This window comes from Trachemys scripta, chromosome 3, assembly GCF_013100865.1.
Source record: "Trachemys scripta elegans isolate TJP31775 chromosome 3, CAS_Tse_1.0, whole genome shotgun sequence".
NCBI classification, from domain to species: Eukaryota; Metazoa; Chordata; order Testudines; family Emydidae; genus Trachemys; species Trachemys scripta.
In genome coordinates this window covers 165,340,416-165,355,985 of record NC_048300.1, presented here as the reverse complement: position 1 = coordinate 165,355,985, position 15,570 = coordinate 165,340,416, and the positions used below count along the sequence as shown (strand labels likewise).

Sequence of the window (15,570 nt, the reverse complement as noted above, 5' to 3'; positions counted from 1 at the left end):
AAGAACAGGAGTACTTGTGGCACCTTAGAGACTAACAAATTTATTAGAGCATAAGCTTTCGTGGACTACAGCCCACTTCTTCGGATGCATCCGAAGAAGTGGGCTGTAGTCCACGAAAGCTTATGCTCTAATAAATTTGTTAGTCTCTAAGGTGCCACAAGTACTCCTGTTCTTCTTTTTGCGGATACAGACTAACACGGCTGCTACTCTGAAACTTTATTAGCACACTCCCACTTTTTGTGCCAAGGTCAGTAATAAAAAGATTAAACAAATAGTTGGAAACTCATGTTCCCCAATTAAGGAGCCATGGTTAAGAGACCTCTGTTTAACGATTTTATTAGATCAGGCTGTCTTGTCATATTATTACCCTCCAAACTTATGGAACTGCATAGTCTCACAACCTTAATGGCTGGATGCCAAGAGAACTATAACAAACTGCCTTTGAGTTAGTCAGTGACTAACCCTCTTGCAGTAAACTAAGAGGATGTGTGATGCACTGTACCTCAGGATAACACCCAGCACCCTCATGTTCATTCTTGTAAAATGATTGTGTGGTATCTAATGCAAAGTTTGTCATGTCAGGTGTCTTTGGAAGGCTCATGATGCACTGAGCATGGTTGTTACAATAATGTTATAGGTTATAATTTCATGTACGTAGTTATGAGGCTGAAAATGTATCCTCAGGACTTAAAATAAGCCCAGGCAAAAAACTCTCCAAGAGCAGAGAAGCAGTTCACACCTCATCAGGGCAGTTATGGGACAAACCCAGCCCAGCCTCACAGGAAGAAAGGACCCTGGCCTAGGCAGCAACAAAAGGATCTGTTGGACTCTCGAGTCATCCCCCTTCTTTTAACCAGTTTGTGACTGTGATGAGGTAACACTCACCTGACTCTGCAGGGAGGGGGGCGCAAAGCCAAGAGGGAAGAAAGAACAAGATAAAAGGGAGAGACTTTGCCATGTGTTCCTTTCTCTTCCACTTACATCTACAGACACCACACCAAGCAACTGAAGCACTGATCAAAGGGGAGAGCCTGGCTGAAGGGCAACCAACCAGCCTGTGGTGAGAAGCATCTAAGTTTGTAAGGGCACTGAAAGTGTTAAGATTAGCTTAGAATGCGTTTGCTTATTTCATTTGATCAAATCTGACTTGTGATGCTTTGACTTATAATCACTTAAAATCTATCTTTATAGTTAATAAATCTATTTGTTTATTCTACCTGAAGCAGTGTTTTTGGTTTGAAGCGTGTCAGAGACTCTCCCTGGGATAATGAGCCTAGTACATATCCATTTCTTTGTGAAACTGACCAACTCATATAAGCTTGCAGTGTCCAGCGGGCATAACTGGACACTGCAAGACAGAGGATCCTAGGGTTGTGTCTGGGACCAGAGATATTGGTTAGTGTCATTCGCTTGCACAATACAAGGAGCAGCTTATATGCCAGAGGCTGTGCGTGAACAACCCCGGAGTGGGGGTTCTCACAGCAGAGTAAGGCTGGCTCAGAGTTAAAGATTCGAGTGACCTAGCAGATCACTGGTCCAGATAACACCAGAGGGGAATGTCACAGGCATATCTTATAAGGTATCATTTTAAATCTCAATTTGCTAGTCAGGATCATATTGATAAAATTGCAGCAACACTCTGTAAAGTTACAAGAATTCCCTGTATGATTTTAACACTGTGTGTTCCAAACCCCACAGCTCTGCCCAAGCAGAAAACAGGTCTGTCCTAACCAAAGAAATATTGCTCTGCTTAATTTGCATTTAAGCAGCAAATCGAGTCATCAAGTGGGAAGGGAAACAAAGAAAGCTCAAAAAGGTGTAGAAGGTGTCTGAAACGGAAGTGTCTGAATAACTATTTGAGATAATAAACTGGCATATTATTCCCTTTAAGAAATAACAGACTTTAGATATTTTGTACTCTCCAGGAGAGGGCTGGGTGGTATAGGACATACATTTCTGGGGGGAAATCTGGTACTGGGGGTGTGTTAGGATCATCCTGCAAAATAACCAAGGCTTGTGAGACCCAGAGTGTAACCCAGGTGTGGCTGGGAGGCTGCAGTTACACAGACACTCGGCTTGTGGCTTGGAGGGTGGAAGGTTGTTTGTGAGTGGCTCAAGTGGGAGCTACTTCACCAAGGCAGGGATTACCCAGTTGCCCATTAGTCTGAATTGTACTGTGGTATGTTAAGTTCCTAAAGCATCTCTTTTAGAAAAAGATCTAATCTTGATTTTAAAATAGTCAGGGATGAAGAGTTTACCATGACCCATGGTAAATTGTTCCAACGGCTAATTACTGCCACCATTAAAAATTTATGTCTTATTTGCAGTCTGAAAGCAGGTTAGCTAACCCGAGTTAAGAACATATTTATTTATCTACTTATTTCAGTGTAGATACAGTCTGTCTGTGTGTGTTCCTTGGCTAAGGTGACCAGATGTCCCGATTTTATAAGGACAGTCCCGATATTTGGGGCTTTTTCTTATATAGACACCTATTACCCGCAACCCGTCCTGATTTTTCACACTTGCTATCTGGTCACCCTATCCTTGGCCACCCTGCCAGCTCTTGCTGACACTCTCTGAGCAACTTCTGGGCACTCACTGAGTTGCCACCCTTTTCTCAGCCCAGGGTCCTCTAGAGTGTTCTTTTTGATCTTTCTCTTCTCAACCCTGACAAGACAGCTTGGGCACCAGAGGAGTCATGTCTTCAGGACTATAAGCTTGACTATCATGTTTGAGTATTTGTTGGGATGCTCTTTATTTAGAGAATTGTTTTACCTTTCCTGCTTGGTTCCCCTGGCAATCCCTTTTGACCTAACTCCACAACAAGTAATCTATCATGAACGCACATAGACATGCAGCATATTAATAAAAAATATAGGTAAGCTCATCACACACACTAATGCTGTGCGTACCAGCCTCATGCCCCTCCCCTCCTCTTCCAGCAAACCTCTCTGCCACAGAGATATTCTTGCTTACACGTTGCTTTGAAGAGACAAAGATTCTCTATTAGGTTAAGATCTAACTTTGGGTTTCCACAGATATCATAGGTGATGGGTTCTCTATAAAAGCCTAGACGGGCTAGGTTCCATTTCTATTCTGATTCCCTATGTTAGGTAGCTGTTCGGTAATTACACATTGGCTTAGACACAGTTTAAGGAGAATATTTATTCACTGATTTAAAGTCTGATGCTGCGATCATGAGTATGGCAGATTTGAAGCACAGTCTGGGAAGTAAACATCTCACTTTAATGTCTGACCTGACATAGTAATACCTTAACATGGTGTTTCTAATGGGAGCAGTACTGAAAATCGTAAGATGAAAGGTACTCAAAATATGTTTCACCATTTAAAATAAAAGAATTTGATAGATGCTCAGAAAGGAAACAACTTATTGCACAAATTGCAATATCTTTTCTGCTTGAAAGAAGGACAGTCTTGTGGTTAAGAAGTAGACTGAGATGGAGACAATCTGGGTTCAGTTCCACTACATGTGTGACTGTGGACAAGCAAATCACTCCATATCTCAGTTCCCAAACTGAAGTGGGAATAGTAATACTGTTTTAATTCACTGAAGTGCTGTGAGATTAATTTGTTTGTGTTCTGAGGTGTGCAGATACTATGGTAATAGGCATAGGAGTAGTTTGACTTTTATTCTTTGGGAGTGGGTGCATCTCCAGTCAGGCCAATGGAGCCACAAGTGGGGAGGAGGCAAATTCCCTGCCTGTCTGAGACTGGCAGGGGGGGGGGGGGGCGAGGCAATGCCCACTGCAGCTCCCAGCTATGCACATGTAGGTCCTTATAAGTAACAAGATATATAATTCTTATACACCCTGGTTTATTGTATGAGCATTATGTATGATGGGTTCAATATTTATTTTTAAAGGGGGAGGGGGAAACACATGCATTTTTCCTAGGGAAGAAACTCACTCAATTGTCTTTATTTTACAAAAGCTAAATAGATCACATTCTAGGCAAACAGTGCAGAGATGGGGGCCATATAAACATTTTTTTAACAGCTGGAGAGTTATACGCACCCTACTTCACACTGAAAATTCCTCCAAATTAAGGGGATTAGGACTTGCCTGCCTTATTTGTTCTACTCCTATCATACAAAAACAAATGTTCCAAAAAGACATGTTTCTTTCAACTGTTACTTAAATTTCTTTCTCAGTAGTATCAGATGATGTGAGAGAAGGTAGGTGAAAGAAATATCAATTCTTTGGGCATCAGCCCGTCAACCTTGTCTGCATTACCAAGTCTGATATCAAGAGTCCCAGGCCAGCCTCCACAGGCTAAAGCTGCAGTTGTCTTCAGGCAGTGGCTGGTTCTTCCTTATGCTAAGATAAGAGGAGGATACAGAAGCAGAGCGTCAAGAATTAATCCTTCAGAACACTGTCTTATTCCCTTGTTTGATGGAGAAGAACCTGACGTATATGGACTGCAGGAGGTTCTATGAAGCAGGGGCTCAAAGAGGATCCCTTCTGATTCTCTGACGGAGTATTTCAGGATCCCTAACATTGCATTAAGTTTATATAATTCCGGTTTTGTTTTTCAAATAAATAAATACAATCCATAGTTATCTCGCTTGCAGAAATTGCAAAGTCTTTGCTCTGTAGGGGATAGACTTGTAGAGCTTACAAGATCGAGAACCAGCCAGTGTATACTTAACTAGCTGCATATACAAGCTCATTGTGCATCTCTGCATATACACACTTTACAACATAAAATGTTCTACTGTTCATACTCCATATTAAGTTTTAAAACTGATAAAAAATTGTGAAAAACAACTGCATTTTAGAAGCCTAGCAATTACACTGTTGCATTAGGATTATTTAAGTGCAAAGCTTCAACTTTCAAAGTTCAGATTTTTAGAATTAGATGCACACAACAAAAACAAGCCCCCCAAACCAAAAATCCCTCAAAGACAGTCACATTGCACAAACAGGAAAGTCTATTTTCCCAAAATGTTATAACTCCAACTGCATAAAACAGCTCCAAGCATTTGTGCACACACACTCATCTCGAGGACAACAAAAAGCATTGACAGTTTCAGCCAAAAGTGAGAGGGGGTGTTTTTTTTTGGGGGGGGGGGGGGGAGGCACGTTAAGATGAATTTAGAAAGGGGTTGCATAGAAGCATTACACAACCTTAACAGGAACTCAACTTCTGGGTTGAAAGGAAGAAGCAGCAACAAGTGCACAACGAAAGAAGGGTAACTTTTGCCCGACACCACAGGTACAAGCACCTAGTCTTCTAAAATTACTGCAATCTTCAGGATCCACATAGGGCAGGCAGGATCTTGTTTTAAATGGCTTGTTGCATATCCCCGTTCACACACCCCCCCGCAAAAAAAAAACCACCCTGCAAGGCACTCTTTCTAATGACACAAGGCCAATTAATTAGAGCATCCAGAGGCTGCCACATGTTCATCTACAAATATAGTCCATCCTTGCAGACCTAAGTGTCACACACTGGACATGACACTCACACAGCCAGCTCCCTGCCTGTCCATGCCTATCTGTATACTTCGTGGAATTTCGTACATGCAGCAGGTTTTGGCTATAGTTTTTCCTCCCTGCCACCTGGATTTGTTGTGGTGCTGGGTCTTCAGGCAGCCTCTTCATGCTAGCTCTGAGCGCAGGTGGAGCGGCTGGCAGTAAAGCAGCAGCAGCATGGGACAGGAGCTTTGGCGGGGGGGGGGGGGGAAGTGGAGAGGTAGAGCAGTGACTGTTCCAGACCACCACCAAATCTCACAGGCACTGTAGGCAAACCCCAGACTCTCTCCCAGGCAGCTGCCCATAGCACCCCCCCACCCCACAGCACCCCCTAGGCTGCTTCAGGCGATCCCCTCTTCACCCAGCCTCTCCTCAAGACAGCACCCTTCCCACAGGCTGCTTCAGACTCGGTCTCCCACTCCAGCCTCCCCTACCTGGGCTAATGGGCTCTCCCCACCAGTAACATGCAGCCCCCCAGGCTTCCTCCCCGCTCCTATTCCCTGGCCCCGGGGCTCCTCGCCCCCAAGCAGCCGCCCAGGCTCCCTCCAACACCTGCTGTCCGCTAGCTCCCCGTCCGGCTCCCGCAACTTCCGAGGCGCGCGGGGAAACCGGCTCCACACCCGTTTCCCCGGGGCAGGGCTCACACGGGAACTTTGGAAACGTTTCCCGGACCTAGCCGCGCAGCCCCCGCAGCAGTGGGCGAGCGGAACCGCCAGCCCCCAACGCCCCGGAGCAGACAAGGGACCCCCGACCGCACCTTGCCTCCTGCCGACAGACATGGTCCCACAAGCAGCTCCGGCCGCGGCGCACGGCCCCGACAGCGCGCCCCAGCCTTCCGCCTTTGCTCAGTCTCCTGCCAGCCGCGCCCACCCCCGGCCGGGGACGGCGCCCATTGGCGCTCCCGGCGGAGGGGCGGCCCGCGCCGGGGCGCAGAGCGGACCTTCTCGGCATGGCGGCTGCGTCCGGACGGCCCCGCGCCGCGCCTGCCGGGCTCCGGCCGGGGGGGCGCGGCTGCGCAGAGCGCGCGAGCTGTGTGTAGAGCGGGGTTTGACAGCTGCAAGCTCAGCAGCAGCCCCGGCGGCAGCAGCGCATGGCTAGCGCGAGGGGACTGGCAAGCGGTGCAATGCCCCAGCGTGTGTGACCGCTGCGCGGGGAGAATGCTATACCCACGCCGCTCCTCCTCCGCCGCCACCTCCTGCCCTGGCTTCCCCCTCACCTGACCCGCCAGCCCAACATGCAACCCGGCACCTGCTAAATCAATAATGTACTAGAATGTCAGCGCTGAAAAAGGTAAGGAGACGAAGATGGGTATCCTCTGTCTCATGCCGCTGGGCGCCCCAGGCTGGGGGCACTGCTGCTCCCGGGCTAATGTAGCCTCTGCTGGCGGGGAACCAGGGGACACAGTGGCCAAAGATTTGCAGGGCTTGGGGTGTAAGCATGAAGAGAGGGGAGTGAACCGACTGGGCTGAGCGTGGGTCTTGGGCTGCAAAGTCTGACAGACTCTTCTTAAAAACAATGAGAAGTGCAGCTGCTGAGCGCCTTTGGGGGCGAGGGTACAGCTGCTGCTGGGCTTGTTTTGTGGGCGCAGCTAATCCTGTTGGAATAGTGGGGGCGGTGTGGCTGCTGGGGGGGGGAGTGCATCTGGTGAGGTGTCAGGGTTTTTTTGTGGCATTCTGGTCTTAACAGGAGCTGCTTTGCTGCTATTGGGTTGGGGGAGGGAAGGGGGCATCTGCAGCTGTGCCTCAGGAGGGCAACATTAGAGAGCGGCGCAGATGCTAGCAGGGTTGTTGCAGGTCCTAGGGATGGGGCTGCTACTGTTAGGTATCGGCGTGAGGGTTGCAAGAGAGGGTCTTTCTCGTTGCACTGCGTTGGGGGCGCATCAGCTGCTGAGCACCGCTGGGATGTTGGGTTTGAGCAGCTGCTGCTGGGGTTGTTGGTTGTCGCTACGCTCGCTCTGGTCCCAGCACTTCTGTGCTGATGAGGATGCAGCTGATTTTGGGGGCTGCCGCTGCGAAGCTGTCTGGGCTGCTGCCGCCGCTGGGTGTCCAAGGTGCTGACCGGCGGCACAAGGTGTGAACCCGTCAGCTGCGGCTCTTCTTGCAGAAGGCAAGAGACGGTGACAATTGCGCTTTTTGGCCCCGCGTGCAAAAGTGGAAGCCATACAGCTGACTGGAAACGGGCTGAGGGGATTTGCGATTAAAAGAAGCATTGCACAAAATGCGCGGGCGCGCGCGCACCATGCCTAGAAATACACCGAGAACATGTTAAACGTGTATGTTACAGACTGACCGGCCGGGGGTGGGGGGGGGGTCCCCCTCCCGGATTTATTCCCATGCCGTAGGGCAGAGTGAGGCTTTTGGCTGGAATGGAGAATTGATGTGTGGGAAGGGGGACACCTGGCATCTGATTTCTTTGCCTGGAAGGGAGGAAAGTGCTGTAAGCGAGGATGGTGGGGTTTAACACACCATCATTTTAAGGGTTGCTATGTGAGGATGAAACCAGAGAAAAGGCTGGTGTAACCAAGCCGCCTCCTCCACCTCCTTTTCGTGGTGCACTGCACTGGCGGCGGCGGCGGCTGTTCTCTAACGCGGCCAGCAATGAGTATTAGTCCTGGGGCAATGGCTTGGAGGTAGGGGGGATGCTGGGGTGTGTGCGGAGGTAACTGATAACTGGCTCAGCCCTGAACAAGGGTGCCATGGAGAGGGCTGCGCAGGGTGCTGCTAAAGTGAAGGGAGGGGCAGGGACGAGAGAGAACGGGCTCGGAGGGAGTTTGGATTTGGCGAAAAGGGGAAGATCCATTTCCCTTGCTTTGATAGCTCAGTCCGGACTCTTTTCAAGAAATGGAACCGAGATGCTGCTGGCGTTGTCCCCTGCCCGGATTTGGGGTGCTGCCTGTTGGGGAGGGTAACTCCGGCTTTGACGGTCGGTTGGCTTGATCTGTGCAGTCTACATCTTGTATCAGAGACCAAATAAGGCTAAGGCAATAAATCATATTGCGTGTGTCTTATCAATGTAACCAACTTGGGAAAGATGAAGCTCCAGTGACTTCCTCCCATCTTCCTAAACAGGGAGATAAAAGGAGGGGCGAGGGGGAGGGGGGAGAGATACATAGGTCGGAGTTATATCCCAGATAGTGATCAGGGAATTTTGAGGTTTGCTTTTCGGAAACCCAGGTTAAGTGCCGTTGTAGCAACCAAAATCACTGTCACTTGGCATTTTCATGCAGCTGCATTGATGTACTAGACACGTTGTTATGTACAATGAATTATAACTATTAATAAATAATAATAATTTAAATACACCCTTTATAGTGGGGAATCAATTACCAGCTACCATGTCTAATTACTTTGTGGAATAAAGGGTTGCACACTCTCTCTAGAAACCCCCTAGGGAGCTAGGACCACACCCACACTCTCCCCCTACTATAACAAAGTCAGATCTAATCTCTATGTAGGCATATCATGACTGGAAAGTTATAAAACACTTCTAATATGCCTCCCCCCCCACGATATTTAGTTGCTCTTGGAAACTAGTAGATCATACAAGGCTTGTAAAGAGGAAGAGCCAATAGTCACAGCAGTTCAGGCTGTTGCCTTGATGCTAAAATGAAGAAGTCATTAATTAGGATTTTCTATCAGCCAAATTGTCTTGTGGTGGCTGCTGGTGACTAAGGCTGTGTTAGCAATTGCAACCGTTTTCAGTGTGTTTTGTTGCATTTTCTATTTCATGGCAATTCAGATGGTGAATTTCAGATGGTGTGATCGCTTCCTTAGATGCAGAGAACAGATTAAAAATTTGTATGCACCAAGTACATATTGGAGGATGAGGGGAAAAGGAGGAGTACAATAGCATTCTGTAGGTATTCAAATCTTTCAACTCAGAAATAGAAATAATTAACCCACCCCCCGTCATTTTACCAAGACCAATATGTTCAGTAACATCAGTTATGCAAAATTCAGCTGAATAATATGCCAGCAAAAGCATAAAGAACTCCTAATTTTCACCTTTTAAAAAAAGCTTCCCAGAGCCATTTTCTCCTCATCCCTCCTCTTTTCCCTTGTAACTCTGAGGGGTTAGGATCAAATAGATGGTGAAGTTTTTCACTAGAGTTGGATCCTCAGCACCCTTACAGAGTTCCTCCTGACATGGGTGGTCCAATTAACTTCAATGGAAATACTGGATTTGAATAAGGCTTTGCAGGATTAGGGCTTTAAATTGTCTGTCTAAACAATACCAGTGTCAACTTTAGACCAAATCTAGTAATTCTGATTCAATGGGGAAGTCTCACTATCCAAAGATGAAAATATATAGATATCAAAAATTAGTCAAGATGCTGAGACTATGTTTTATTTCTTTAATTGTCCAGGTTTTGACAGAGTTTGCAATCTAATGATCTCACTATTAAGGCCCTGATTTTTTTCAATAGTAATTTGTGTATTCTTATCCATAAACTCATTTTATATATGTGTATATCTTCAAGTTGCATTATACACACAACTAGTGGCATTTCCCCCTAGCATTATAAATTCTTTTTTAACTCAAGACATTAAATATGCCCTTTTTGCAGTTTGTTTCCATTTGTATTTTACTACATCACAGGTTTAAATTGGTTTAATTGTCTTGGAAGCAAGTGAGAGTTGACACACTTCCAAATTAAAGCACTTAAAACAAAATCAAGTGTTCCACTAAGCTTAAATCACTCTAGATTGTGTAGACCCAGGAACAAGACTATGAAACTGAAGTGCTCTTTAATTGTTGGTGTGTTTCATCTATATTTCTCTGGAAGCTACAATGTTGCATAAACTGGAGAACTGACAAAATTTGAAGAAATCCAATAATTCAGATCATTTACATAGGGTGACCAGATAGCAAGAGTGAAAAATTGAGATGCGGGGGTGAGGAGGGAGTAATGGTTGCTTATATAAGACAAAGCCCTTAATATTTGGACATCTGGTCACCCTATCTATGTAGTACATGACTAGAAATATGAACACTTCTACACCAAAGCTTTTCTTGAACATGTGAAGTAGCCCAACTGTGGATAACTGACAACCCTGGTGTGGGTTATTTTTTTCCTCAGGGTAGTGTGAGCTTAATTCTTTGTACTGTATCCTGGAATACACCATGGGAGTACATTAGCTGTAAAGGATTGATCTTAAGAAATGATTCTAGATGTGCTGCAGATGTTGAAATTATTTTCTACTGCAAATATATTCAAGATACCTAATGTACAGCTGTCTACGCTATCAGTTTCCATTCAATATTTGTGTCTCTCTGGAAAGTTATTAGGACAAAACAGGAGTAGTAGAAGATTTCCATTTTTTGTACTTTCAGAGCTCAGCAATTATACGTAACATAAACCTATTAAAAAGTCATTCCACATGCATTAAACAAAGCATTTAGTTTCATGAATGCAACTTTATATTTTTCCAGCTGCATTATTTTTAAAAAGATCAACCAGATTTTATTACTTTTTCTTTTAAAATGGATTTTGTTGTTTTTATTCATGAATCATTTTGTATGCTTTTGAAGATTTCTGGTCTGTAATTTAAAATTGTATCAGATGATGTTAATGATTTTATGACAGAATGTTATACACTGGAGAGTTAATTCTGAGTGTTACGTTCAGACCCTGTGTGATCCTAGAATAAAGAATACATTTATTATGCCTGCATTATTTAACTAAACAAAAAATAAAGACTAGATCTGTCAGATGTAGTTGATTCTATTTGAGATTTTTTTTTTAGTGTTTTTTTTTCTTAGTGCTGTAAAATGCTATTTGCACGCAGTTACACTTTTCAAGCAATATACCTAATTTCCATTAGGAAAAAATGTAGAACATACTTATTGACTAGCTTCTTATAATTTGTAGTCCTCCTTTGCAGATTATTTAAATATCTAGTGTAATTTTAAACTAAATTTACAGTGAAACCTTTTTAAAATAAGCACTCAATAAACAAAGAGTACTTAACAGAGGTGATCAGGAGCAGTACTATATTAAGCAAGAGCCAAAATCTACAGAGTGGAGTCCTGGCCCTATTGAAATAAATGGCAAAACTCCCAGTGATTTCAACGAGGCCAGGATTTCACTCACAGCTTTTACTTAGGAAAAAGTCCCACAGAATTTAACACTGTTATATATGGTATATTCTCAAGGAAAAAAAAGTTGCTTGATTAGGCTTTCAATCTGCATGGTCCTGAGAACCCTCAAATCTGACTGAGATCACTTCAGGCATAATTGTATTCTAATAAAGCCCTCACTCATGCCTAAAGTCAAGTTACTGGAATATTCATTATTAAAATAAAATGTGATAACTGTGAAGGCAAGTGGTTGCTCTATTACGTATTCAACATATGTGATCCAGAAAGGTTCTGAGCACTCGCAACAATTTTTAAATCAAGATTGGATGTGTTTTCTGCACGATATATTATAGTTCAAATAGGATTTCCCTGAATTAATTCCTATGTCCTATATTATGGGGTAAGGAAGGAATTTTTGGTAGAGACCCTGGGGTTTTTTCTTTGTTTATTCTTTTGCCTTCCTCTGCAGCATGGGGCATGGATCACTTGCAGGTTTAAACTAGTGCAAATGGTGGATTCTCTGTAACTTGAAGTCTTTAAATCATGATTTAAAGGAGGAGGCCAGACTAGATGATCATGATGATCCCATCTGACCTTGGAACCTATGAAAAATTCCCATTGAAACTCAGCACTATGAGATCTCCCTTACTGTCTTCATCATATGTTGATTATCCTGATAGAGCTGTCCCTTCTCTTCACAATTACAGCATTTTACTCTGATAGTGGATGCTACAATAATATTTATTAGAAAGGGATTCATAAAAATAATATCTTCAGTGATGGAACTTTGGCTTGATAGAGAACTTTGTTAGAATACATTATGCAGAATACTCAATGGAATAATTTTTTTTAGGTTTAAGAAAAGTGTTAAAATTGTACACCTACCTTTAATATGCAAGGGAAAAAATCTCTTGCAGTTACATGTGGACAAAGCAATTTCCTTTTATGACTGTTATAATCCTATGAGTAATTTTGGTAATAGAGAGAACATTGAAACGTCCCTTGTTTTTTCTATGGTTTGCCGTCAGGGGGCTCTTTCAAACTACATCAGTCAAACCAAAACAGCTGCTGCAATTTTAGCACATGAACAAGACAATCCTTATTCGGCTGCTTCTGTTCATCACCATAGTGAATTAGCTTATTTAAACATGCATGATAAAACAGACAATTGAGGTCCATTAAAGCAGAAAACTAATGTTAGCCCCTCAAGTATGATGGTAAAGATACTTTATATCAGTTGTTAGAAATGTACTATTCTGTACAAAATATTTCTGTATTGATACAGTATTTCATTATTAGGGTAGAGGGAGGACCCTTCCTTTTAATATATAGGCCGGGGGAATAAATGCTGTACAGCTTACTTTGCTAAACTCATAGATATCCATGAACTGTACAGCTTCCTTTCTTATACTAGTTAAGAATACCTGTGTATAACATCGACAGTATGTCAACGGTTATGATCAAACATAAGTATAAAGGTATGGATGAATCAGAATCCCTATTATAATAGACCTGACTGTGACCACAAATTGTCATGCTACATTTCGCAAATACCTCAATAATAAGCATATGTCCCCTGAACCATATTACACTTCAGCAGAATTAATTATTCTTCTTCGAGTGCTTGCTCATATCGATTCCAATTAGGTGTGCGCGTGCCATGTACATGGCATCAGAAAGATTTTCCCCTAGCAGCATCCATCGGGTCGGCTGTGGAGCCCCCTGGAGTGGCACCTGCATGGCGCTCAATATATGACCCTGCTGACCTGGCGCCCCTCAGTTCCTTCTTACCGCCCTTGACGGTTGTTGGAACTTTGGCATCTTGCTCTGCAAGTTCTCCACGTTTCCCTAGCTCTATAGATAGTTGTTGTTTTGTTTTGTTGGTAGTTCTTGTTTTTTGGTTTTAGTTACCCTCCATCCCAACTATTTTTCTTCGGGGTTCCATGCCCAAGTCCCTGGGACTCAAGCCCTGCAGGTCCTGCTCCAAGCCCATGCCAACTGGCGACCCCCTTGACTCTTTCCTAAAGTGTTTGGGGGGGGAGGGAGGCTCACCAAGCCGAGATGTGCAGGATCTGCAAGGGTTTTCATCCTCGGACTAAAAGGGAGCTGGACTTTCGCCTGAAGCAGCCCCTTATGGAGGTGGCACTTAGTCCCCAGTCTCCTTTGGCACAGCAGGACCTGGCACCGAGCTCTTTGGTATGCAGCGCCCCAGTGGCGGTGGTGGTGGAGGCAGCACCATGGCTGGACTGTGACCGAGACCCATGGCACCGCCGCTGCCCGGCACCTCAGTTGGCGACATTGGCTCGGTGCTGCTCCCACTCTCCGGGACCGAAGTGACACTGGAAGCCGGAGAAGGGTGGCTCTCCTGTGCAGAGACCCGCTTCCCTGGAGCCCCAGCCACTGGGGAGCATCCCAGAGGGGAGCATCTGAGAGCAAAGATCGTGGCCATGGCGCCGTAGACTCCGGACCCACTGGGGGAAACAGTTGAGTCCAGTGTCGCAGGACTCCCCAACCCGAAGCATGGTGGAAGTCCAGCTGCCTTCTACTCTGGACACCTTTGCGGTGGCAAGAGACCTATTGCCATGATAGCATCGGGGTCTACTCATTCCACGCCAAGCTCCTGGTGCCCCAGCGGATGGCACCATCTCAGGGCAAGCCGGCGTTGATCCGCCTGTCGGCACTGTCAGCACCAGTGGTCAAGCCTCAGCACTGCTCCCATTCCCGGCTCCATTCCCGTTCCCGGCACTGCTCGGAGTCCTGCTGCCGGTTGTACTCGTGGCATCGCTCCGGTTCGTGCCGACGCTCCCGATCATGGCACGCTCTGCCCGCCGGTTGCTGTCACAGAGCAGATCCCGGATCTGGCACCAATCCCAGCGCTGTTCATCGTCTCAGCACAGCTCCAGGCCATGGTACCGCTCCTCAGCTTCGTGGCATCGCTCCCCTTCTCCTCGTCACTGCTCACCGGAGCAGATTCGCTGAGCACTGCCCTGGCCCTCACGGTCCGGTTCTCGTTCCTTAAGTTCGGACTGGGACTGCTGCCAGTTGGACTGTGGCCACCCTGATGTGGGGGCAGAGCCTTGGCAGGCGCATGGGCAGGGACCCGCCCAGTAGTTGTTCTGGACGCCATGGGTGTACCGTCTGGTGCTTCCCGATCGGCCATCTTTGAACCACGGGTGCTGGAAGCCTCCGCCAGTCAGCCCGCTCATGGGGGCATGGAGGAGCTGTCGTGCACTCTTCCCACTTCAGCACCCCCTCCGACTCCGGTTTCTGAGCCGGGCCCTGTGGTCGGCGATGCAGGACATTGGGCCCCCGTGGCACAGGGGGGTCAGGACAACCCTCTTCCCCCCCCCGTGGCCTCTTCATCCTCATCCCTGATGAAGCTATGTTGGGCACCTCTATCTCTGGGCCACCCCCCATTGATATCCGTGCCCATCAGGACCTCCTGCGCAGAGTTGCATGCAACATGAACCTGCAGGCCGAGGAGGTGGTGGAATCTGAGGACCCAGCGGTGGACATTTTGGCCCCGGAAGGTCCATTGAGGGTGGCCCTACCCCTCATCAAGACCATCCAGACTAATGCCAAAACCATCTGGCCTTCATTTCCCCTATGGCCAAGGGCGAAGAACATAAATACTTTGTTCCCTTGAAGGGATACGATTACTTGTTCACACACCCGCAGCCCTGCTCGCTCGTGGTTGCGGCCATGAACGAGAAGGAGAGGCATGGACAGCTGGCCCCTGTGCCCAAGTCAAAGGATGCCAAGCGGCTGGACTTGTTTGGCCACAAGGTTTACTCTACAGGTGGGCTCCAGCTCCGGATTGCCAATCAGCAGGCACTCCTGAGCCATTACAACTTTCACTCCTGGAACTCCATGCTGAAGTTCAAGGAGCTTGTGCCTCCTGAGTCCAGGGAAGAGTTTGGGGCCCTTGTTGATGAGGGCAAGACAGAGGCACAGACCTCTTTGCAGGCCTCACTGGACACTGCAGACTCAGCTG

General features: G+C 46.3%; 1 protein-coding gene across 4 annotated transcripts in view; it reads right to left on the bottom strand.

Annotated features, from left to right (window-relative positions):
• The window catches only part of ERICH1 (glutamate rich 1), a 109,475-nt gene extending 103,131 nt beyond the window's left edge, over positions 1–6,344 (bottom strand). For all 4 annotated transcript variants that reach the window (XR_004645237.1, XM_034766392.1, XM_034766391.1 and 1 more), the window contains exon 1: positions 6,253–6,344. Coding sequence is in view for 3 of the 4 variants with exons in the window: in XM_034766392.1 (XP_034622283.1) it covers positions 6,253–6,274 (22 nt within the window). In the remaining variant the exon portion in view is untranslated. The remainder of the gene's footprint in view (positions 1–6,252) is intronic.
• Between the last annotated feature and the right edge of the window lie 9,226 nt (positions 6,345–15,570).